The 26,550-nt window shown below is 44.1% G+C and overlaps 1 protein-coding gene across 10 annotated transcripts in view; it reads left to right on the top strand.

Moving 5' to 3' along the window:
* Window positions 1-26,550, top strand: part of plch2a (phospholipase C, eta 2a) — a 324,151-nt gene that overhangs the window by 269,661 nt on the left and 27,940 nt on the right. For 9 of the 10 annotated variants that reach the window (XM_073032106.1, XM_073032111.1, XM_073032103.1 and 6 more), the window contains 8 exons: window positions 4,509-4,609; window positions 5,888-5,985; window positions 6,937-7,119; window positions 8,912-9,019; window positions 12,448-12,572; window positions 15,309-15,393; window positions 19,057-19,203; window positions 19,687-19,766. In XM_073032106.1, coding sequence (XP_072888207.1) covers window positions 4,509-4,609; window positions 5,888-5,985; window positions 6,937-7,119; window positions 8,912-9,019; window positions 12,448-12,572; window positions 15,309-15,393; window positions 19,057-19,203; window positions 19,687-19,766 — 927 coding nt within the window. The remainder of the gene's footprint in view (window positions 1-4,508; window positions 4,610-5,887; window positions 5,986-6,936; window positions 7,120-8,911; window positions 9,020-12,447; window positions 12,573-15,308; window positions 15,394-19,056; window positions 19,204-19,686; window positions 19,767-26,550) is intronic. The other variant, XM_073032109.1, reaches the window with a different exon arrangement.

Raw genomic sequence — 26,550 nt, 5'->3', positions numbered from 1 at the left:
GGAATGCACTGGAGACACTTTAAATCTCATTTTATAATGTGGTTTAAATTGTAAACACATGCTGGTATATATGTATTAATGCACATTGTATTCCATATCCATACTTTAAACCTCTAACTTATATATAAGCCGGCCAGTGGTGTACTGGGATCCCTACTGGACTTCGAGGCAAACGGTCCCAGGTTCGAATCTGGCCTGCTTTCCATCTGTGTTGGGTTGGGTTGAGTGTTGAGCTAGCAACTCATCCTCATAAAAAACAGATGAATACTACAGAAATGGCGAGGTTGCCACCTAATGCGCCACAAGGTGCAGAGAGGAACAGCAACAATTTATACGTAATATTTTATCCTTTATAATTGTTGAATGTTGCTTTTTTATTGCATGTCATGCCAATATACCACAGCAAGCTCCTAATGCATATAAATGTATTTGGCGAATAAAGTTGATACTTGGTCCTATTTATCCAACAGGGGCCTGCTGTGGCTGAGTAGGGAGTACTTCCCTTTCTGAGGCGGAGGTGACAGGAGTAAAGTACCCCTCTTAGTGAACTGAGCATATAATCTAGGCCAACCTTTCTCAACCTTTTTGCCCTGGAGGAACCCCTGAAATAATTTTCTGGTCTCAGGGCCTTTTATTCAGGTCCCTGCATAAAAATTATTATATCTACAGCTCACAGTACATAAGTGTGATCAGTAAGTTGTAATATAATAATCTAAAAATAATTATCAATGCTTTTTTGAGTAGAAAATGAATTTTTAGCCAATCTTTCTTGAAAAAAATCAGGTGGTTAAGCTTAGCTTACTTTTCTTGAAATTAATCTTTCTTTTCCTTTCGTAAATTTTAAAACCGCATAAGGCAAACATAATAAATTTCTGTTAAATAACTGGATTAAGCCAAATTGGGATTTAATTTTTCTAAAGGTAGCCTCCGTAGATTTAACTTAAGTAAAGGTAAATAGATTTAAATGAATGCTATTTACAACAGGAAAATTTATTGACATTGTTGAATAATAAAGTTACTAAAAACCATAAGCCAAAGCAATATGAATAACATTTTCTTACTAAGTGACATGATCAGACTCAAGTATAGGCCCAGCATATGAAACCTGTGCTTGATTTTTGCTGCACAAATACTCAATTCTGGGTCGAACTTGAGATAAGCACACACGGATTTCACCTTCAACTGAAATGAGACAATTTCTATCCTTACTGTTGATGTTTGTTAAACAAGAAAAAGCTTCCTCACACATTGATGCACCATCAATAACTCTCGGAGACGTGAGGCGAGAGATAGGCTTTTATTAGCTGGAAGAAAGCACTGTCAGCAGCAAGAGACCATCACACAACATCCTGGAGACTGAGGGAGGAGCAGTGCCTCCAATCACCTTTATACAGGGGTCTGTGGGAGGAGCCACAGGAGCAGTCAGCAGGGGGGCGTGTCCAGACAGGTATATGTAGTTCACCACACACATGTAAGAAGTTGAAACTGCAATAAAATGTTCATTGCTTTTCTATGAATGGCAGGGTACCCTTCTTTCACAGAAATCCAGAACTTGTCCAGGGTCAGGTCAGTAAATCTCATCTTGAATGCACAATCAGACCGCAGCTCGCAAAGTTCTTCCTGTTCTCTCAAAGTCAAGTGCTCAGGCTAAGCAGAAGATTCAGAGATACACCCAGTCATACACTTGTGTTGAAAGGGAGGAAAACTACTGCTCGATTTCGTTCTGCAGTTCTTCCAGGTGGTTTTCAATAAGACTCGACACTTTCTGATCCTTCCTCACTCTCAAGCCCAAGCAGCAGTGGCAACATTTCAAGATTTCCTCTTGCAACATGATTTTTCCAAAGATTCAGTTTCCTTTTAAAAACCAAGAATCTTGTCACTTGAAAACAAAACATTTTCTCCAGGGCCTTGCAAAGACTTGTTCAGCTAGTTCATATGATGAAAAATGTCTGCTAAGTAGGTTAGTTCCTGCAGCCATTCTTCATCTTCAAATTACTTAGCAAAATCTAGACTACTATTTTCTTGAAAGTACTTCTGCAAGTCACCTTTCAGCTCAAACACCCTATTGAGAACTCTTCCTCTGCTAAGCCACTGGATTTCTGTATGTAGCCAAAGACTGCAGTGCTCTTTGTCCAGGTTTTCACACAGTTTTTTAAACATTCTTAAGTGAACTGGCCTTTGTTTAACAAAGTTAACCATTTTTGTAGCATCATCCAGGACATTTTTCCATTTCATCTCCAAGGGTTTTTTATATCAGCGCCTCTCTGTGAAGACAGCAGTGTTGTAACAATGTCAGGATTTTCTTTTTTTACAAGAGAAAGGAAACCTCTCATAGAACCAACCATTGGTGGGCACCATCAGTACAGATGCCAACACAGTTCCTTCGGCATGTAAAAATTCTTTCTTTAGAATGAAAATTTCCCTCCAATTTTCTACTACACTGGCAGAGTTTGTTCGTTCTCATAAGTCAGTTGGGGAACTCAGTTAAGTCATAAGGGAAAGTTGGGGAGGTAATTCATGAAGGAGAGACTGACATCACAGCCCAGGTTGGGCGCATCCATTCAATGCTCGGAAAACGCACTTCACGCTCCTCATCAGCCTCCCCTCCATGCAATACAGCACTCACCAATTACCAGTCACCTCCCCTATCTTGCGTCAAAAACTGAGGATGGACTCCACCAAATAAACACGGCCCTGCTGCGCACTGCCGTGCTGGGCTGAGAGACCTCACACGAGATTGCTAACGGGGCTGTTCGGTCACTGCCCACCACTGCGAGCGCCAGCATCACGCATTGTGCCAATTTCAAAAGTCGATGCTTGTTTTTTTTAAATCACGATCTCTCGCAGAACCCCAGGGTTCCACAGGACTGGATGAGAAACCCTGATCTGGGCTCGTGGCTGTGTGCATTACCGACAGAGGGCCACGCTGTTGAAGTTGGCATCCTTCCATTAAGATCAGTCTTGGTCTTGGTCTTCCTCTGCCCATGACATTATCGGAAAGAGAGCAGGGAGTGCTCCCGAGAGTGTTGACGAGCTTATTCATCACTTAAACAGATGATCTAATCACAGATACATGTGGGAGTTTGCGTGGAGATTAACTGCTCTCATATATTCAGTGAAGGCATTTCAGAGGTCATTCACTGGTTGCGCTTAAACTTCCTAGGGTGATGGTAAGTGCTTTATTTTGTGCTCGATGGTACCTAGCACAGCTGGGACTGCGTTGTGTGGAAATGAGGCAAAGATGGGAGCAAACAGCAAGCCATCTTGAAGTTGTATTCACAAAGTGTAGGAGCTGTGTCACTGAAATCGGACTCATACTGTCAGTGATGGTGGGTCAGGATATCACATAGACCCATTTAAACTGCGACCTGAGGCTCCATAGAATCATAGGGAACCAGGCCCTTCTGCCCATCTAGTCCGTGCCAAACTATTATTCTGTCTAATCCCATCAACCCACACCTGGACCATAGCCCTCCATACACTTCCCATCCATCTATCTATCTAAGCTTCTCATAAAGGTTGACATTGAACCCGAACCCACCACTTCCGCTGGCAGCTTATTCCACACTCTCACCACCCTCTGAGTGAAGAAACTCCTCCTCAGGCTCCCCTTAAATATTTCACCTTTCACCCTTAACCGATGACTTCTAGTTCTAGAGTAACAATTACAAAATGCTTGAACAACTCAGCAGGTCAGGCAGCATCCATGGAGAGGAAAAAGCAGCTGATGTTTTGGGCCGAGACCTGATGAAGGGTCTCGGCACAAAGCACCAACTGCTTATTCCTCTCCTTAGATGCTGCCTGAGATGCTGAGTTCCTGCAGCATTTTGCATGTATTACTCTGGATTCCCAGCATCTGCAGAATATCTTGTGTTTATAATTACCTCTGAATCTAGTCTTACCAAACCTCAGTGGGGGGAAAAAAAACCCTGCTTGCATTTAACCTATCTGTACCTCTCATAATTTTACATATCTCTGTATGCCATCATAGACAAAATGGTGGGTAAGGGTGCAAAGACATATCTTTTGCTCCCCCTTTAACTTTACATTGTGGTTGCACACCAGGATGAGACCAGTATTCAGGATTTTTTTAAAACTTTGTCCACAGAATGTAGACATATGTTGCCCACACCTAATAGCCTCTAATCTGACAATGTAGTTGAGGGCCAATATAGTAGTGGTTCTGGAGTGAGCCACACGCCAACCTGGGTATGGATGGCAGGTTTCTTTTCCTATAAGTCACTAGTCAAACAGATAACAATCTAATAGTTCCATCACTATCTTTAATATTCATTCCTAAATTTTCCGCAGCCTTCATGGTGAAATTTTAACTTGATCTCTGCATCAAAGAGTCTAAATTGCTGGAAGCCTGTTCAGTAACATTCTGTGGTACTGCCTCACCAGGGTCCCTGTAGGGGCCGCAGAAAAGGGCACTTAGCAATGTCAGAAACATTGCACTCTCAGAACCTATGACCGTTCGATCAGTGTTACGATTTCACTTATTGCAGAAAAAAGCTGTGAAGATAAAGAAGTCCTCGAGCCTGGAGGATGATGAAGAAGAACACGAGCATCAGACCACTGGTGGGAGAAGCACGGTGCACTCAGCAAGGTGAGTAAGAGGGATGGACTGAAGGAGGGGGACTGGCCGTGCCCAGCAGAACATTCGGACAAAGGTGAGGAATGACCATTGGAGAAGGTGCAGGTTGGCCAATTTTGTCCAGTTCACATTGAGCACTTATTGACACAGTCCCATTGCCCAGATCTAAGGATAGCTTCTCACAGCTTATTATAGAGCTACACAAGCCAATTGCAGAAAGGCCATTCTGGCCAACGTCATTCAGCCGCCCTTAATGTTCCCAATTGTTTGAATTGTAAGCATTTAGTTTCCTGAACGCTGGAAGTTCACACAAGTGTTAATAACTGTAGTTTGCAGATTTCATAGTATCAGTTCTAACCTCCAGTTTACCCTGTCTGAGAGACACCATAGATCAGACCAGGGGTGGGCAAACTTTTTGACTTGTGGGCCACAAAGGGTTCTAAAATTTGACAGGGGGGCCGGACCAGGAGCAGATGGACGGAGTGTTTTGGTAATACACCTCATAAGAGAAAATAAAATATCATGGGTTATGTAGAAAACATGTGCTTTAATTTCAATTGAAAATGAACAAATACATTACAACAAAATATCTGTCTTTGAAGTCCCATGGTATTTAGCTATTTATTGAAATGACTTTTAAAACACTGAAAATTAAATGAATAAAATACAGCTTTTTTTAATAGTAACAGTTATTATTTTAAAGCACTGAAAATTCTGTTATCCTTCAAGATATTATCATCATCACTCTCCTCCTGACTGTCTTTATTTCAAAAACGGTAGGAGATGCAGGTCTACTTGTCCTGCTCCTTCTTATTCAATTGTCCCCTGTGCCAAAACTCAACAACGACCAGTGTCACTGACAGAACAGTGACAGCGCGCCAGTATGCGGAGCGCGTTATTTGATCTGGAGCGCATTTTTTATTTTGAGAACGTACGTGCACCTGCGCACTACTCATGTCCATCACTTAACAGAAATGACATGTAACATGTAAGGCTTATTGAAAAAAATATTTTCAAATGCATTTTTTACATAACACAACGAAGAAACTTATTTTTAATTTCAGTGGGAACAGTGTTGTTGGTCTCCCTTTTTAGCCAGCGCATCAAAGTCTGGATTTAGTTTTGTTGTGGCGATTCTCAGGATGGATCTGAGGTGTTAACAAGGTTTATTAATATAATTTCATCAAGTTCTGCGGGCCGGATTAAAAAGCTTAACGGGCCGCATATGGCCCGGGGGCCGTAGTTTGCCCATGCCTGGATCAGACGCTTAACTTTCCCTTCTTTTGTCAGGAGCAGTAGGCAGAAGAAGACCATGAAACTCTCCCGGGCGCTCTCGGACCTGGTTAAGTACACAAAGTCCGTCGGCATATACGATATCGACTCTGAAGGTGGGTGGTACAAAATGCACTGATTTATTATTTCATCTGACCCATGAAAAAAAAACCTGACGGAGTCAGTGATGGGCATAAGGGTGTGAGACCAGGGCAGTTAGATATTACAAGGCGTAATTTCAGACAGTCCATCCTGGGTGATACAGAGGGAACCATCTATAGTCCTGCCCACAGAGATGGTCCACAGACCTCACACCATCAGCACTCCAGGCTCAGACTTGTCTTTGAAGGGATCGTTGGCCAAAGGGAATTCAGTCTGAGGCCAGGCATCATGGAGCCATTGTAGAATCAGATGCTATGGATTGGGAAGCGGTTGGGGGACTGGAGAGTGGAGAATGGGGAATGGTTGGGAGATTGGAAATTGAGAAGTGGTGTTAGTCAAGAGAATGGAGACTGTGGATGGTTGAGAGCAGAGATTAGGGAGTTGGGGGATGTTGGAAGTTTGGAGACTGGTGAGTAGGAGGATGAGAGATTAGATGTTGGTGAGCAGGAACCTGATGGCAACTCAACCACTGAGCTATGGCCGAGTACCTGGGTACCCCTGGTCCACAGCAAAGAGATTTCAGTCCAAAAACATCAGGCCATTTCTCAAGGGAGAGAAGTGTGCAGAGTGTGGAAAACAGAGTGGAAGAAAGCATAGGAGTAGAACCCAAAGGTGGGCCTGGCATGGAGAAGTTCTGGGCTGAAATGGCCTCCTTCTTTGCTGTTTGATTCTGTGACAAACCCGAAGCTATTGATCGAACATTCTCCTCCCATTGTTAGAAAGGCACAGTATCCGGTCGAGTGATGGTCACTATTTCTGATTCATCAGTCTGGCAAGAGGTATGGGCAGGTGAGGGGGCCTGGGGAACTGTGAGGAGTGGGTCCTTGCTGCTTTAAGTGTGGCTGTGGCTGTGTTCCTCTCACTTGTCCTTTGGTAACTGCTCTTGTGCTTGGTCTCTCCAACAGTCGTGTGCAGTTGGCAGGTCTCTTCATTCAGCGAAGCAAAAACCCACCAGCTCCTGCAACAGAAGCCCCAGCAGTTCCTCCGGGTAAACCAGCGGCAGCTCTCCCGCATATACCCTTCCTCCTACAGGGTGGACTCCAGTAACTTCAACCCACAGCCCTTCTGGAATGCAGGCTGCCAGCTAGGTACATAAACCACACAGCACCCCTGCACTTAACGCTTTGCCCCCGCATCTGGTCCCAATGGCCAGCTCCTGTCCAAGTTCCAGTAGGAGTTTCCTATTCAGTCCGTGCACAATGACTCTCTCTTTACTTCTTGTCTGAAGCTCGCTGGTGTGCTGCGTAGTGGGCACCATATCCACATCAGGCAGGATAAGAATTCAGATTTAGATCAGACGTGTCCTCACTGATTGGCAGTGCAGACGTATGAAGGACGGCAAGACCAAGACATCATTCAGGCATAAGCTGCTGAGCAATGCCAAGTTTCCAACAAGAGAACATGTAAGCTACCCTTGATATTCATTGGCATTGCCATTTTAAAACCCCCAACATCAACAACCTCACTATTCAACCAGAAATTCAGCAAGACCAGCCACATGATTTCATGAGTAGGCTAGAGACTGGGTATCCAGCAGTGAGTGACCCACCTCCAGGCATCCAAAGCCTTTCAACTACCTACTACACACAAATGAGTGACTGATAGAATACTGTCCATGTCCTAGGATAAGTCCAGCTCCAAAAATCCATCCAGGATGCAGAAGCCTGTGTGACTGGTGCTACATCTACCACCTTAAGTATCCATTCCCCCACTACTCCATAGGCAAACTGCACTGCGGTTATTTGCCTTGATAATTTTGTCAGCGACACCTAAACCCAAAAAGGACACATGTTTCAGGACACCTGCTCTCTGTTGTCACCGAGTCGAAATCCCAGAACCTTCTACCAACACCATTGTGGAAGTACGTTCACCAGAAAAACTGCACGCGTTCAAATAGGCGCTCCCCACCACTTTCACAAGGTCAGTTAGGTGTTGGCAATAAATCTGCCATCAACGCCCAGATCCAAAAACACTAATAAATTATAAATTAACCATTCCAACGTATAAATCCATGGCCTCCTCCACTGCCGTGATGAGGTCACTCTCAGGTTGGAGGAGTAACACCTCATGTTCCACCTGGGTAGCCTCCAACCTTTCTCTAACTTCCAGTAATTACTCTCCCCCTCTCCCTTTTTCCATTCCCTCTTATCCCTTCTCCTATTCTCACCTGCCTATCACCTCCCTCTGGTGCCCCTCCTCCTTCCTGTTCTCCCATGGTCCACTCTCCTTTCCTACCTATTCCTTCTTCTTCAGCCCTTTACCTTCTCTACCTATCACTTCCCAACTTCTCACATCATGCCCCCTCCCCTCACCTCTCCTTCCCCTTGTCCGCCTTCTTATTCTGGCTTCTTTCCCCTTCCTTTCCAGTCCTGATGAAGGGTCTCGGCTCAAAATGCCAACTGTTTATTCCTGTCCATAGATGCTGCCTGACCTACTGAGATCCTCCAACGTTTTGTGTGTGTTTCCCTGCATTTCCAGCATCTGTAGAATCTCTTGTGTTTAAAAATGAACTGCTCCTGTTCCTGAGAAGAAGCTCTGCTAAGTGTGGGAGATTGGTCTTCAGAGGAAAGTGATTCACCTGCATTAGATGGTCCCTATGTCAAATCCTAGGAACTAATTAATCAGTAATATTAATTAGAGACAGAAGCAACTCACCAGAAGTGAAGAGACGTCATGGTGACTCCAGTCCAGGTGACCGCACAGCCTGTACACTGGCTGACAATGCTTAATGTGTAGAAATCTCAGCTCAGCCATTTAATGGGTGGGGAGGGGGGTGGGGTCTGAGAGTAGAAGTATTGAGATCTGTGGCAGGTTGAAGGCTCAGAAGGCAGTTAATGCCCATAAAACAGTAATGATCTTCTTCTCTCCATCTTGCTCCAGTTGCATTGAATTACCAGTCTGAAGGAAGAGTGCTGCAGCTTAACAGAGCCAAGTTTAACTCCAATGGGAACTGTGGCTATGTCCTCAAACCCAAGTGTATGACTGAAGGTAAGGAAGAATAACCTTAGTACCTGGGGTTGATACTCAGCTCTGATTTTTTACCTCTGATGTCTGGATGTGGATCTCGCCCAGTCCCAGTAACTGCCTGCCAGAGGGAATGGCCTTCACGAATTGGTGAGAGACATACCCTTTCAACCCTGGTGGCATAAAGATCTTTTCTCCATCTGAGCATCTGGGAGGGACTGTGTGATGGGCTCTGCATCATCCTGGCCAGCAACAAATTTGTAGCACCAAATTGCTGTTAACTTATACACAATCAGTAACTCACAATAGCTCCTTCACTAAATTTCAAGTCAAGTGAAGTTTATTGTCATTTAACTACATACATGTATATAAAATAACATATATAACCACATAATGTATATAGAAATGAGACAACGTTTCTCCAAACCAGGGGTTGGAGCACGGTAGTACACTTAACACACACAACACACAATAACTTATGAAGGTAAGGATAAAATCTACAGATGAATCACACATAAGTAACAAACTAAAGTCCATTAGTATTAAGTATTGTAAGGTACAGAACAGATTAACCAGTGACACTTCAAATATGATGCGGCAGGGAGTTCAGAAGCCTGATGGTCTGAGGGAGGAAACTGTTTCTCATCCTGGCCGTTCTTGTCTTTATGCATCGGAGCCTCCTGCCTGATGGTAGAAAGTCAAAGAGGATGCTGGATGGATGGGTGGGATCCTTAATAATATTGAGGACCCAGCGTATGCAGCGCTGCTGATAAATGTCCCCGATGGATGGTAGGGAGACCCCTGTGATCCTCTCAGCTGTTCCTACATATGTTTGATCCTCAGGGTGTCTGCCGGGTAGCACGACTTAGCTGAGCAGGGTTGAGTACTGCTTGGTCCGTACAGCATGGCCCAAACAGTTAATATGCATGAGCCTCCTCCCACCCAATCCATCTTGCTCTGGCAGCATAACCTTCAAATCTTCCTTTCTCTTTGTGAGCCTGTTAGATTCACTTTGCCATGGATTATAACAATCCCATCCTCTATCTAAAGGAGTCTCCTGAATTTCTTTATTATTTACTTCTGTCTGATATTTAAGTTTGCTGGTTCTGGCTTGTAGGTCTGAAATAGCCTTATAACAATCAGACAGCAAAACCATAACAGATGGAAAATGTTAAGCCTGTGGCTGATTACTTGGATTTGATGGAACAGACAGAGATGTTCTGCATAATTCTCAACTCAGTTTAAACTTGTCACATCAGCTGCCTCATCGTTTGTACAAACACCCTCAGGATTGAAGTCTTATGAGGAAAGATCGGAGGAGCTAGGGATTTTCTCTCTGGTGCGTAGGAGAGTGAGAGGTGACAGTAGAGGCGTGTAAAATGATAAGGGGCATAGGTAGAGCGGAGAGCTCACACAAAGTGCTGGAGGAACTCAGCAGGTCAGGCAGCACCTATGGAGGGGAGTAAGCAGTCAACGTTTTGGGCCAAGACCCTTCAGTGGGACTGGAAAGGAAAGAGGAGGGGGAGGAGTACAAGCTGGCAGATGATAGATTAAACCAAATGAGGAGGAAAGTGAGTTCTAGGTGAAACCAGATGAGGGGGAAGGTGACTTCCAGGGCAGATATGCCTAATACAAGAGGGCACATTTTTATGGTGATTGGAGTAAAGTGTAGGGGGGAATGTCCAAGGTAGGGTTTTTACATAGAGGGTGGTGGGTGCATGGAGTGCAGACACATTAGGAACATTTAAGGCCCTCTTAGATAGGCACATGGATGAAAGGAAAAGGGAGGGCCATCTGGGAGTGAGGCATTAGAATGATTTTGGGTTAAGTTAAAATGGCACAACATCATAGGCTGTAGGGCTTGTATTGTTCAATGTTCTCAGTCATCCTTCAGTGAACCATTCCCTTTCCTTGATGGCATCACTGTTTGGTGCTTGCTGTGAAGGTGTTGACGCTAGTGTGTGGGACATTGGTGGTTTGCATTCAGGGTCAATGACGCAAGAGGCTGGATGCAAACTTGGGAGTTTGTTGCCTGCTGCATCGATCTGCCGTTATCATTGCTGGTCAGCGGCCCCATCGTTGCTGGCCACCCTGTGCCCATCTTTCTGCTGTCCGAGCAAGAGGAAACAAAGGGCAGAACAGTCAGCTATACCATTAAGCAAATCACTGCCAATGTCCAAAGTGCCTTCCACTGTATCCTCCCCACTGAACTCTTCATCAAACTGTCCCTCCACTGGTTGTTCACCAAATTGTCCCTTCACTAAAGTGTCCCTCCACTGTGTCATTCACTGCAATGTCCCTGCACTGGTCCTTCACTAAATTGTCCTTCCACTGTGTCATTCACTAAATTGTCCTTCCTGTTGTCCTTCACTAAAGTGTCCTTCCACTGTGACGTTCATTGCAGTGTCCCAACACTGTGACGTTCATTGCAGTGTCCCAACACTGTGACCTACAACAGTGTTTCCTACAATTTTCTGTTTCACCAATATATTCTCACACTCAGTGTCCACTTTCCCAGACATGCTTCCTGATTCTGTACCTTTTACAGTATCTTCTCTTAAAAATGTCTGCGTCTGATGAATCTTCAGTTAAATCCTGAATAATGTTCTTCATCTGTTAAATGAGCCTGTCATCTTGCCCTCTGTCCTCAGTATGACCCACTCTCATTCTCGTCCTGCCACAGACCTTTCATTGATACTCTGTGCGCGTTACTTTATGCCTTTTTCAATGTGCCCTCTAAATGAAGCTTCTTGCGATCTAACTTGTACCGAGTTCTGTTCAGCCACCCCCCCAGTCCTGCTAACTCTGTTAGAACCCACTCCCCCCTCTGACAATGTCTTGTTTTTCATCCTTGAACATGATTTCTTTTCATGCTCCCTTTTCATTGCCACTGTCAGAGAGGAGATGCAAGAGTCTGACGACACACACTTAATGCTTTATGAACAGTTTCTTCTCCTCCACTAGTTATTTTACATATATATATATTTCTTACAGTAATTTACAATATTTCCTGTATTGCACTATATTGTTGCTAGAAAACAAGAAGTTTCACAACCTATGTCAGCGATAAACAAAACTGATTCTGATTCTGATTACCTGACCCTCCTCTACCTGTCCTCCGTCAACCTCACACCCCTCTGAGACCTCTGCTTCCTCCAATTCGCTCTCTTGGATGATCTCACTTTCCACTCCTCTGCCAGGTCACGGTCTCCCACCCCTGTACTCCCCTCACACCTCCTCCAAGTTACTCCCTAAGACCCTTTACAGAACTCTGAGAGCAGGCGGCCAGCCACCACTCATTACGTGGTCCTTCGTAAGTGTGCGACTGTTTAGGACTTGCGTGAATTACCTGAGAATGTTTTGTTACATTTATTGAGTTGTTTTGGGAGCTGGGAGAAGAAGGCTTTTAACGAGGGGGACTTGTCACATACTAAAGGATTACTTTCCTCCAGGTACCTTGAACGCAACAGCAGACGACTTGCTGTCTGAACAGACAAAGAAACAACTGGTCCTGAGGATTATCAGTGGCCAACAGCTTCCAAAACCCAAAGATTCAATGTTGGGCGACAGGGGAGAGGTCAGTGAACACTTGGTGGTAAGACTCACAGAGATTGTTCAGCCCACGCAGTCCATGCTATCCATAAGGTGCCATTCTATTCTAACCTCAAGCAAGTTGGCACTGGTGTGAGCCTGCTCATTGCAAACTTCTCTCTGCAGATCTACTCTGCCTTCTGTTATAATGGTTCTACCTCAGTGCACTGTTGTAATGAAATGATCAGTATGGATGGCATGCAAAACAAAGTTTTCACCGAACCTGGGTACGTGTGATAGTAATAAACCAAATTTACCGGCTTACAATTCGTCAGTTCATAGAGTTAGAGAAAAGCACAGCTCAGAAACAGGCCCTTCATTCCACAAAAAATCATTTAAACTGTCTACTCCAATCAACCTGCACTGGGACCGTAGCCCTCCATATCCCTATCATCCATGTACCTATCCAAACTTCTCTTAAGCATTGAAATCGAGCTTGTGTGCACCACTTGCACTGGCAGTTCATTCCACACTCTCACGACCCTCTGAGTGAAAAAGTTTCAAACCCCCCCCCCCCATGTTCCCCTTAAACTTTTCACCTTTCACCCTTAACCCATGACTTCTAGATGTAGTTTCCACATATCCTCGGTGTTCTACACTCCAAGGAATGCAGTCCACAGTTACCTATGCTTCGGCATTTGAAGTGTTCACCTAAACACTTCTGAAGTGTTCTGAGAGTATCTGCCTCAACCTCCCCCTCAGTCTGTGTGTTCTGAATACCAACCATCCTCGAGCTAAAATAGGTTCCTCTTCCGATCCCCGCTAAACCTTGTACTCCTTACCTTATCCTTAACTCTAGACATCATTGCCACGGGGGAAAATTTCCTCCATCCAGGTTCTCATGTAAAGGCCTTTCAATAAAAATCCCTTCTGAGTCCCTTCCAGTGACTGAGGTTTAATCAGCTTTGTCGACAGGGTTTTTATTGTCCCAGTGCCTCTGGAAATGAAGGGTCAGTGTTCAGGACACAGCCTGAACCAGGAAAATATCATCAGTGAACAGGAATTATTTGGACGCTCTCCTTGATATCATTTTTATTGATAGTTCTTGTCACAGGTACGTTGAAAGATACAGTGAAATACGTCATCTGCATCAAATCAAATCAGAGAGGACTGTGCTAGGCAGCGCACAAGTATCACTATGCTTCCGGCAATAACATAGCATGTCTACAACTCACTAACCACAACCATGCAGTTTTGGAATATGGGAGGAATTGAGAGCACCTGGAGGAAACCCACGTAGTCACGGAGAGAACGTACAAATTCCATACAGGCTATGGGGGGGATCGTACCCCCACTTTACAGGGGTGCCGCTGTGAAGCGATTGCACAAACCACTGTGCTACTGTACCAGTCTGGCATTAGGAGAACAGATAGTTTGACCGAGGGTCATGGATCATCTACTTGAAAGGACGAGGGTCTGTTTGCTTTTCAGTTGGTCACCAGAAGAGTAGGTGGGAAGTGTCCGTGGAGATCAGAGGTTGAGGTCACATGAGAAAACCACCAAGAGTTGTCCAACTGTCCCAACCCGGCACCCTAAGCTCAGTGTGCTAATAAACCTCTGGGCTTGTGAGTCTAGAACTTTCTCCTTACAATAAGATTAATGATCAAAGATAATGGAAAAGCAGGATTGATGCAGTTTTATTATGTTGGAGTCTGAACCAAGTTAAGATCCAGATCGAAATAAATGTAATTTGACAACAGAATGGGCTTCAGGAGCCAGAATGGGGGACACAGCAGTGCCTCTGCCTCATAGCCCTGGGGAGCTGAGTTCAGAACTGATCCACAGTGCTGTTAGAGTGGAGTTTGCATGCTCTCCCTGTGACCAATTTCCTCCTCATCCCTGAGACACATGTATTGGTAGATGATTGCTGTATTAACCCCAGTGTGTTGGCGAGTTGGGGGAGGAGAGACATTGATGGGAATGGGGGCTAGGGTAGGATCTGTGTAAACGCGGGTGCTTGAATGGTTGGCACAGACTCAGATGGGCCGAAGGGCCTGTATCCAAGCCTCACGACGCTGGTTGAAAGGCTTGCTCAGCTCCCATGTATTTGCTTCCTTCTAAGATGGATGACGATGGCGGGGGAAATTTCCTCTCAGTATTCGATGGATTAAAAGTGACAGGACCTCCTTGAAACAGGTCCCTTTGCACAAGCCGCCCAGCAACGGAAGGATGGACATTGTCAAAGTCAGATTGTGGTTTAGGTTGGTGGGATGTTTAGATAGGTCCTTGGTTATAGCATTTCCTCTCCTAACACTGTCCACTTTATTTATTTATTTAGAGATACAGCACGGTAACAGTCCATCTGGCCAAATGAGCCCACACTGCCCAATTATACCCATGTGACCAATTAACCTACTAACTTGTACACCTTTGGAACGTGGGAAGAAACTGGTACACCCGGAGAAGACCCACGGGGTTATGGAGAAAACATAGAAACTCCTTATAGACTGTGGTAGAATTGAAACTGGGTTGCTAGCACTGTAATAGTTTTATGCTAATCAATAGATTACCATGGAGCCCTACACCTCTATAGTAAACCAGTGATTATGGCATTGGACTAACAATCCAAGGAAAACCCCAATGTGGGGCATTTGAAAATCTGAATTTGCCCTGTTCACTCCATGAATTACCAGCCCATTGGATCTATAATGACAGCCATTTCATGCCACAGCTGAGAGGTAAGCGTTTCTAAACTGACACTTTTGCTTACTTTGTCCCATAGATAATTGACCCTTTTGTGGAGGTGGAGATAATCGGCTTGCCCGTTGACTGCATCAAGGAGCAGACCAGAGTAGTGGATGACAATGGTAAGCAGAGTGGGGTGCTACACCAGTGTGGGGTGGGAAGGAGAGGTTTCTATGGGTGAACCGGGGGCCTGTGACTCACAATTCCATTGGCTGGGTGAGATTTATAATGGGCTGTAAACTTTAAACGAGCACTTGAAGGGATTGGATGAGTGCTAGACAGTTGTCAGTACGCATGTTGGGCCAAAAGGACTTTTTCAGTGCTAGCAAACCCTATGACTTTAATCTCGTTGGTAACTGAGGCACCAGAGCAAGGAGGAAACCACCCATCTGTGCTGAGTGCAGAAGTTTGTCTCTTCAGCTGTTTATGTGCAGACTGTGTGCAGAGTCTATGAGAATATCCATATTCTTCACAGATGAATGATACCATGAAATCACATGAACAGGACTTGAAATTTCTGTTCTTATCACTTTTGCCTTTTTTTTTGTTTTTGAATCCATTTCTAAGTTTTCAGCTATTCATCCTGATGGTGTCTGCCCAGAGCCAAGGTCCAAGCCGTTGACAGAATTGCTGCTGCCACTTTGATTCATCCACCCACTAGGTGGCACCCAACACCAGAACAATAGTCAGCTCAGTCAATAGCGTCTGCTGACCTCTCAAAGAGTCCGTGGAAGAGGCACAAGGATTTAGCATGAGAATATCCACCAACTATTAAGGAACCCCTCCTGAAACTCAACTGTAGAAAATAAGTTTCCTTTTATGTGACATGTTGACAATTTCAAGATGTCCCACCAGGTTTTAAGTCAGTGAAATTCTTTCAAAGTGGCAGTGTATGAAAACAGGAGGTACCCAAAAACAGACACCCTTGAGTGTCTGTTCATGGTCTACACCCCATGGCTCTGAAAGAAGAAGCTGAAGAGATTGTGCAGTCATTAATAATGGTCTTTCAAGAATCACTAGATTCTGGTATGGTTTCAGAGGACTGGAAGATTGCAAATGTCACTCCACTCATTAAGAAGGGAGGGAGGCAGAAGAAAGGAAATTATAGGCCAGTTAGCCCGACTTCAGTGGTTGGAAAGATGTTAGAGTCAATTATTAAGGATGAGGTTTCGGGGTACTTGGAGGCAAATGATAAAGTAGGCCAACATCAGCATGGTTTCCTTAAGGGGAAATCCTGCCTGACAAATCTGTTGGAATTCTTTGAGGAAACAACAGGCAGGTGAGACAAAGGGTGAGTCAGTGGGTGTTGTTTACTTGAATTTTCAGAAGGCCTTTGACAAGATGCTGCAAAGATACTGCTTAACAAGATAAGAGACCATAGTAATACAAGATACTAGCATGGATAGAAGATTTTCTGATTGGCAGGAGGCAGAGTCAGAATGAAAGGTGCCTATTCTGTTTGGCTGCTGGTGACAAGTAGTGTTCCACAGGAGTCTGTATTGAGACTGCTTTTTGTGTTATACGTCAACGATTTGGATTGTGGAATTGATGGCTTTGTGGCCAGGTTTGCAGATAGTACAAAGGTACTGTCGAGGAAGAAGGGAGTCTCCAGATGGACTTGGGCAGTTGGGAAGACTGGGCAAAAAGTGGCAGATGAAATATAGCATAGGGAAGTGTATGGCCATGCTCCTTGGAAGAAGGTAAAAAGGCATAGACTATTTTCAGAACAGGGAGAAAATTCAGAAATCAGAAGTGCAAAGGGACTTGAGGATCCTAGTGCAGGATTCCCTAAAAGTTAACTTGCACTTTGAGTTGGTGGTAAGGGAGGTAAATGCAATGTTAGCTTCATTGCAAGAGAGCTAGAACATAAGAGCAAGGATGTGATGCTGAGGATTTATGAGGCCTTGCTTAGACCACACGGAGTATTTTGAGTAGTTTTCGGCCCCTCATCTAAGAAAAGATGTGTTGGAATTTCTAGAGGGTTCAGAGGAGGTTCATAAGAATTATTCTGGGATAGAAAGGGTTAATGTATGAGGACCATTTCATGGCTCTCACTGGAGTTTAGAAGAATGAGGGGGAAATCTCATTGAAACTTATCGAATATTTAAAGGTCTAGATAGAGTGGATGTGAGAAGATGTTTCCTATAGTTGGTGAATCTAGGACCAGAGAGCAGAGCCTCAAAATAGAGAGGTGTCCATTTAGAACAGAGATGAGAAGGAATTTCTTTTGCCAGAGGGTGGTGAAGCTGTGGAATTGAGTGTCTCTACCAATGCTTCTCATGACCTAGCTTCACAATCCCTGGGGAAGAGAATTCCAGAGATTCGTCACCCGCTGTGAAATGAAATCTCCACATAGCTTTGTTTTAAATGCATGGTTCTTACCTTGAGATTATATTTCCTCATTCAAGACCCCCCCCCCCCCCACCAGTGAAAACATCTCAACATATACCCTGTGATGTCTCTTAAGATTACAATAAAATCACTCGTCATTCTTTGGAACTTTAAGAATACAGACGTTCTTGATTGGACTGCCTCCAATGCTACTCTATCCTTTTCTAGGTAAGAGGACCAAAACTGTACATATTATTCCAGTGTGGCATCATCGATCCCCAACAAACCAACCCTCACCCGTACCATAGAACCATAGAACACTACAGCACAGTACAGGCCCTTCAGCCCTCCATGTTGTGCCGACCCATATAATCCTTAAAAAAAAGTACTAAACCTACAGTACCCCATAACCCTGCATTTTTCTTTCATCCATGTGCCATGTAATTTCCCTATTTCTTTGCAATGAAGGACAAAATGCTATCCGTCTTCTAAGCTATACAGCACAACACTTGGAGTACTGTGCTCAGTTCTGGTCACCTCACTACAGGAAGGATGTGGATACTATAGAGAGAGTGCAGAGGAGATTTACAAGGATGTTGCCTGGATTGGAAGGCGTACCTTATGAGAATAGGTTGAGTGAACTTGGCCTTTTCTCCTCAGAGCGATGCAGGGTGAGAGTCAACATGATAGAGGTGTAGAAGATGATGAGAGGCATTGATCGTGTGGATAGTCAGAGGCGTTTTACCAGGGGTGAAATAATGAACATGAGGGGGCTTAGTTTTAAAGTACTCTGAAGTAGGTACAGGGGGAATGTCGGGTATAAGTTTTTCACAAAGAGAAGGGGTGTGGAATGCACTGCTGGCGACGGTGGTGGAGGCAGATACAATAGGGTCCTTTAAGACCCTTTAGATAGGTACATGGAACTTAAAAAAAATAGAGGCTATGCAGTAGGGAAATTCTAGGCAGTTTCTAGAGTAGGTTACATAGTTGGCACAATATTGTGGGCCAAAGGGCCTGTAATGTGCTGTAGATTTCGATGTTCTATGTTAAACTACTTGCTGCATTTACCTGATAACTTTTTATGATTACCTCAAAGAACCTTTAATCTCTCAGTGATGAACTAACCTGCAATATTTCTCCATTTAGATAATAATCATCTTCTGCTTTCTTTTACCAAAATGCATGACCTCACATTAAACTCCATTTGCCAGCTTCTCACCAATTCAGTCAGCCTACCTGCATCCTATTACAGAGTCACAATATTTTTTCGTCATAACTTACCTTTTCTCACGTCAGCATACATTATCCGCTCACGTCTCCAGGCAGGGACTTGACTCCGTAATTTATGGGCTCTGACCTGCAGCTGAGCCTTAAGGAACTGTGTGGTTGTTGGTAATCCAGACTCTTGTAGAAGGCCCGACCATGCCCTAACAGGGTGACGTCATGTGTTGCAGGATTTAACCCAATGTGGGAGGAGACACTGGTGTTCACGCTACACATGCCCGAACTTGCACTGGTACGCTTCCTGGTCTGGGACCACGATCCTATTGGTCGCGATTTTATTGGTCAAAGAACTTTGGCCTTCACCAGCATGATGCCTGGTAAGTCAGAGAATATCACCGTATCTCGGGAGAAGCGCTCAATAACTGGGCGCTAAACACACGAAATGCTGGAGGAACACAGTAGGCCAGGCAGCATCTCTGGAAAAGAGTATAGTCGACGTTTTGGGCCGAGACACTTCAGCAGGACTCGGGCCGAAACATCGACCGTACCCTTTTGTGTGAGTGTGTGTTGCTTGGATTTCCAGCATCTGCAGCTTTTCTCTTGTTCATAACTGGGTGTCTGTACGGGTTTGTTCGGCCAGACCAGTTGTGCCTGGAAATGCCGCTAAATGTAACGCTCCCTGTGGGCGCAGGAGCACTAAGTGTGTGAAAGGTTCCGGGGAGAAGGCAGGAGAATGGGTTTGACAGGGATAATAAATCAACCATGATAGAATGGTGGAGCAGCCTTAATGGGCCAAATGACCTAATTCTTTACCTGCAAAGGGCCGTATTGCTAGCTTCCACTTCCTTCTCTCTCCACAGGTTATCGGCACGTGTACCTGGAGGGGATGGAGGAAGCCTCCATCTTTGTTCATGTCGCCATCAATGACATCAGTGGTAAGGTGAGTGCCTCTTACGACAGCTTTCACATCTTTCCTCTCTGCAAGCAGTGAAAGGAGATTGGGTGAAGTTCTCAGTTCACGCCTCTTTGTGAAGAAGCTGAGACTGATTTGGTTCTCCAGTTTTCTAAGTAATCTATTAGTGTTGCCACAATACTTTGGTGTTGGTGACACTGTCTGATTGTAGAGGTGAAGCAGATGCAGGCCTGGCTGATTATAGGCTGGAAGCCCCAGTGGGAAGCCCAGCTGTATTAGAACCTAGTGAAGTAATGGTGGCACAAGACGGCCCAGCCTGTGGAAATCCAAGGTGCCCCACACATGTCACAGCAACTTTGCAACTCACTTTGCCTTTGGTTTCCTTAGATGGTGCAACTCTTCATCCCGTCCTAAATAAGTTTCGGTCCCCAAGGCAAAGAGTGGATGAATCCCAACTCATACAAGAGAGAGAGAGTGGAATAAGGGGGTGGGGGGGGGGGGGGTTGGTCAGTGGAGATAACCTGCTCCAGTAGTGATCCATCAGGTGGGAGAAAGGAGCGTAATGGCACTTTTGACTGTTAACCTGTTCAGTGCAGATTGGAAATTACATTCCCATTGTGTTCACCGGTTCTGCCTGAGCTGCATTCTGGTATTGTTGGTTAGTCCTCTCACAATGCTCATTTTTTAAATATAATTTTTGTGTTCAGTTGGTTGCTATTTACCCTTTGAGAATTAAATCAAATGCAGTCGAGCCTGAATGAGCTACAGTTAGTTGTGTGTCACTCAGTTAATGCCCTGGACATTTCGTATTTGCTCTAGAAAATTTTTGGATAGAGTACCTCCTCTGCATTCCAGAAGATCCTGGGCTTTGCCCGCCTGTGTTCTAGATGACCATCATTCCCCAACCCATGCAGCAGGATTCTAGATCTTTAGAAGGTCTTCACTGTGTTCCTCAAGAACTTGGGCCAGTTGCCCCACTACATTCCCAAAGAGTTTATATGTCAGGCAGCCTGGCCTTATTGTTTTAGAAGCAGATTTTTTTTGGCCTTCTATGTTCTGGGGCAAATCCGGCTGTCCAGGTGCTCACATACCCAACGAAAGTTGTCATGCCACAATTAAAATTATGAATCAGCTTTGAAGGGAAGATTATTCATAATTGCAAAATTTCTCAGCAACTTTTCATGATATTTCCGGAAGTGCTTTATGAGTCTGAAACTGAGGTACTCGTCCAGGCCATGTGGGATCCAGTGCAGTGAGCTGCTCTTTTCCCACTGATACCAATGACGAATGCTGCTCCTTATCCTTTAATCTTCAGCTAAGTCAGATTTGGGAAAGCTGGAATAATACCAGCTATTCAAATCATCAGAGGTATTGAACAGTGCCAGATAAATATGGCAATGCATTTCTCTGCTTAAAATCCCATGCCTTTCAATAAAATTCAGGAATCAGAGTGCTGGATCTATTTTAATTAAGAGACATCTGCACTAGAGAAGGCACGAAATAAGGTGATGATTAAAATCAATCTCATTCAGTCGGTTCTGTCAAAGGAAAAGGCTTATACAGCCAAGACACCTGGCAGCTCCACAAGTGACAGAAGGGCTGGATCTAATCAGTTGTAGGTAATATTTCTGAGACAAATAGAAATTGTTTTTTTTTGATAGTGTGCTCTAAGATTAGAACACAGCTTTAATCTTCTCCTCCGTGGAGATGTGTCTGTACGTCCTTTTGCTTTTGTTCCATTGATGAATGCACAAGGCCGATCTGTTGGAGCCTGAGCTGAATTGAAAATCTGTGTCATCTTAGAACAGGGAAAGATGTTAACACACATCAGTTCGGACGAGCAGTGTATTAACAGCCTTTTCCATAAGTGAAACTGACGTCCTAATTTTGTTCTTCTTCACGCATTGTTCAGATTCTTAACATTTGAAGACAAGAAAATGATTATTTTTCTTTCAAAATCTGTTGAACACATTCAGACTCATTCATTTTAGTTTCACCCATTTGTTTTTTATTCTGTTCGTTGAGAGGATGGGTAGCTCACTGGAAAGCCCCAGTTTTTAATTGTCCCTTGCCTTGAGGATTTAGCTGGTGGTGGGCAGCCTTGTAGAAGCAGAACTGGGATTCCCACAATAACCCCCGAGGGGGAGTTCCAGGACTCTGATCTAGTGATAATGAAGGATGTGCTTCCAGGTCAGGACATGTACTCTTGGGGAGGATCCTGCAGATGATGGTCTTCACTTACTTGTTTTATTTTATCCTTATCGACAGTGAAGTGGGTGGTAGCTTGTATAGCAAGGCACGCCTTGGTGGAGTGGATGTTTAACCTGAGTGAGGGGATGCAGATAAAGTGGTGGTTTTGTTCCAGATAGTGTCGCGGTGCTTGACTTCTGCCACGCCACTTCTCCAGTCAAGCAGAGGGTAATTTCCATGCTTGCTTGATTATTGGAGCTCTTTCATAGTAACTCGTACAAAATGCTGGAGGAACTCAGCAGGTCAGGCACCATCTTTGGAGAGGAATAAGCGACTGATGTTCTGGGCTGAGACCCTTTGTCAGTCCAGAGGAAGGGCCTCGACCTGAAACGTCGACTGTCCGTAGTTTCTCCAGCAATTTGTGTGTGTTACTCTAGACTTCCAGCATCTGCAGAATCTCTTGTGTTTGTGGAGCTCTTTCATATTCCCTAACAACACAGAAAGAAGCCACTTCGGTCTATCCATTGGTATTTGTGGATACTGGTCCACAAGGTAATTCCAGTGCATCCAGTGTTTTTCTGTGTGACTGATTCCTCTATTAACTCCTCCCAGATTCTATCGGTTGCCTACACATAAATGGGGTATCCACCATGGGCATGTTTTGGAATGTATGAAGAACCCAGTGCATCCAGGGGAAGCACATGAAAAACATACAAACTCTACACAGACAACACCAAAGGCCAGTTTTGCTGTGGGCTTCTGTTCTCCACAAGAAATAAGAAGACTAAGGGGTGATTTTGACATCTGTACAGGGGAGACATGGAGTCAGATACTGCCAGTCATTGCAATAGTATTGGCACATCTAAACCCATATGGAATTCAGGGAGAGCAGTAGACAAAAGAGACAGCAGATGCTGGAATCTGAAACTAAAATAGAACACTCGAAGAACTCAAAGATTCAAGCAGCGTCTGTGGAGGCAAAATATATGAGACAATGTTTCATGTTGAGACCCTGCATTAGGACTGAGAGGAGAGAGGAAGAATTGCTAGTCTACAGCAGTATGAGTGAAGGATGGGTCAGAGGCTGGTAGTGATAGGTGGAACCAGATATGGAGGAGATGGTGGGCAGGTGGAGGAAGAAATGGGAAAGGTCATCAAAGGGGAAAGACAACTGAGTGGATGGGAGAGTGTACATGTGGGAAGAGTTATCTGAAAATGAAAAATTCAATGTTCATGCTAGTGGGTTGTGAGCTACCCAAACACAATATGAGATGTTGTTCTTCCAGTTTGTGTCAGGTTTTTCTGTAACAGTACAGAAGGCTGACAACAGGCAGGTCAGTGTGGGATCGGGAAGGAGAGTTAAAATGACATGATCAAAATGGCCATAGTGGACAGACACTTGTGCTCCGTAAAATGGTTGGCTTGTCTACACTTGGTTTTACCAGTATAGAGGAAGGCACATCACAAGCAGAAAATCACGTTGCAAAAGGTGCCCCAACTGGAAGGGCTTTGTTTAAGTCTCTGACTGAGGATGAGGAAGGAGATGAAGGGGAAGGTTGCACCTCCTACAAGTGGTGAAAGTGCAGTGGAGCCACCGAGGAGCAGATCAGGGACCCCCGAGGAGCAGAAAGGGGAATATATGACTGGGAATTAAGTAACGTTGAAGTTTGCTGACAAATGGGAAGTGGTTTCAGGATCCTGAGTTTTATAAATGAAAGCAAAGAATACAAAAACAGGACAGTTTATGGAAGCTTTCTGAAACACTGGTGAAGTGTAACTCAAGTAATGAGGTATTTTGAGACCGTAGTAAAAACGTGAAGTCCTTAAAAGATGGTACAGAAATGTTGCCCCAGTTACATATAATCTGGGGAAACAAAGGCTGTTCTCAGAACAGAAAAGATTGAAAACTGGTTTGACTAAATTGTTCAAAATTAAGAAAGGTCTGAAGGAATATTAAAAACCTATCCTGGCAGAAGTATTTATCTAACTATGCAGATATAAGGTGGCTGAGGAAAGAACCAGGTGTGACAAGAGAGTCACACTCACACTGTGAGTGGTTGTGACCTGAAGTTCACTGTCTGATTCACCAAAAGGGATCAGGTACGGTTATTTGCAGGGACATGGGAAATGGCTGGCTGGAATCCTGCAGAGGGACAGCGAGAGCCAATGGGCTGATCAGCCTCCTTCTTGTTACTATAACTCCCCCACCACTTCAGGAGAATCTTTGCTCAGAATGTTTTGGCACTGTCACAGGGGACTGATTGAGACTGGCATCTCTGAAGTAATGGGGCAGGGGATAGAGAAGACAGTTAGGGGACAGATTTTGTAGAACTTCAAGGCAAATAGCTCCTTGAGTGGTAAATTCTCTGCAATTCTATGCTAATGTCTATGTAATTCCACCCTGAGTTCAGCAACATATCAGCAGGGGATCCAGGCTGCCACTTCAGTAAAATACTCAAAATATATGCGAGCATTTTTAAAGTAAAATTGCATGAAGAAAATCCCTGCCAAAGGTGTTTAGGGGAAAATCTGTCTGCATGTGAGGTACTTCCTAGATAACAGATGCAAATGATCACAGGGATATCAGTGCTATCAACCAATTGAAAAGGAAAGATCATCATGGAAAGATTTGGAAAGAAAGTAGTTAAATGCCTCAGATCTTTGGGAGTAAACCTGCTACTAAAGGCACAGAGGCGGTAAATTAGAACTGTGGGTGAGGATGCGTGATACTGTGTACATGGAACTATATTTTAATGTGCACCGATTGTCTTTTTAATTTCTATATTAAAGTTCAAAAACCCATAATGAAGATTTCAAAGTTTTGTAGTAGAAAATGAGTTATTATTGAAATCTCTGAATAGGAGAGGGGAGGGCTACATGAATAAATTAGGAGGAAATGAAAGGGCAGTAGCAGAGAAGGTGAGGGGGAAATTTACAAGAAAAGATTGACAGAAAAGGTGAACAGAACCCTGCAGCACAGGAGTTAGTAAAAACAGTACAAAATTGAATTTTGTAATTTAGAAAGCATTTGCAATAAGATAGATGAGTTAACAGCATAGACTGCAACCTATGAGTATGGTCTAAAAGCTATTACAGAGACAGGGTGATCTAGACTGGGTGCTCAACAGATTACAGTATATGTTGTCCGAAAGGAACAGTCTGAAAGAGAAAGGATGCAGTGTAGTATTATTAATCAAGGAAGAGTTCAGAACGGTGTGCAGTGTGATACTGAAGCAGTGAATGGTAATATAGGGTTATTTTGGATTGAAATCTTAAATATTAGGGCAAAGAAGACATAGATAGGACCCTAAAACATGTCCTCTCGTTAGGGTGGAGTACAAATGTGGAAATATCTAGGGCATATTTGAAGGGGACAAAATTCTCATGGGAGGTTTACAGTACATTAATCTTGTTAATCTTCGCATTGATTCAATGAATCAATCTGGCAAGGAAGAATTCATGGAGTGTGTCAGGGATTGCTTCTTAGAACAGTATGATATGGAATAACCCAGGAATAGGCTAGTTTAGATTTGGTCATGAGTAACGAGGAAGGATTCATAAGAGTTCTTGTGGTTAAGAATCCCCAAGGAGGTAGAGACTACAATATGGTAGATTTCCAGAATACGTACACAACGCTGGAAGAACTCAGCAGGTCAGGCAGCATCCATGAGAAAAGAGTAGCCAACGTTTCGGGCCGAGACCCTTCATCAGGAATGGGGAGGAAGAGAGGGCCGAAGCCTAGTAATAGAGATAGGGGAGGGGGTAGGGCCTAGAGGCACCAGGTGGAAAACCAATCAGAGGAAAGATAAAGGGGGGAGGGGGAGGGGATAAGCATGAAAGAACTGTAGAGATAAAGAAGCAGAAAGTTGAAAGGGGAGAGAGGCAGAGAGGGACCTGAGATAGGGGAAGGGGGAGGGGGAGGGAATTACCGGAAATTGGAGAATTCAATTTTCATACCACCAGGCTGGAGGCTACCCAGACGGTAGATGAGGTGTTGCTCCTCCAACCTGAGTTTGGCCTCATCATGACAGTAGAGGAGGCCATGTATGGACATATCTAGATGGGAATGAGAGGCAGATGCAGGTTGAGGGTGAGCATCATAAGACCAAAACTATGGTCATGAACTCAATTAAAGACAATTATAATAAGTATGAAGACAGACTCGGAGAACAAGCTAAAAACAAGAACAGGTCAATAGATGAACAGTGACAGATATTGAACCAGCTGGTCCATAACACTCAGCAAGATATAATCCCAATTATCAAGAAGGATTCCATGAAAAAGAGGCACAATCTGCAGTTAATAAACAAGGTCAGGGATAATGTTAAATTGTAAAGTTGAGTATTCAAAGAGTCAAGGGCTGGTGGTGGCCAGAGAACTAGGAAGTTTGAAGATCCAGCAGCATAGGGCTAAAACAAGGGTGTAATATAAAAACAATAAGAATTTCTATGGATATATAAAACAGGCTAAGATAAGTGTGAGAACAAAGAGAACAACGCTGATAAATCAATAACAGGAAACACAGAAATGAAAGATTACTTTTACTTCTGTCTTCACTGTGGAGAACTCTGCAAGTATCCCAGAGATAACAGATGGACTAATTCCAAATGACAGGAGGAAT

Source organism: Hemitrygon akajei, chromosome 29 (assembly GCF_048418815.1).
Source record: "Hemitrygon akajei chromosome 29, sHemAka1.3, whole genome shotgun sequence".
In the NCBI taxonomy this organism is placed as follows: domain Eukaryota; kingdom Metazoa; phylum Chordata; class Chondrichthyes; order Myliobatiformes; family Dasyatidae; genus Hemitrygon; species Hemitrygon akajei.
This window is presented reverse-complemented; position numbering and strand designations above follow the sequence as displayed.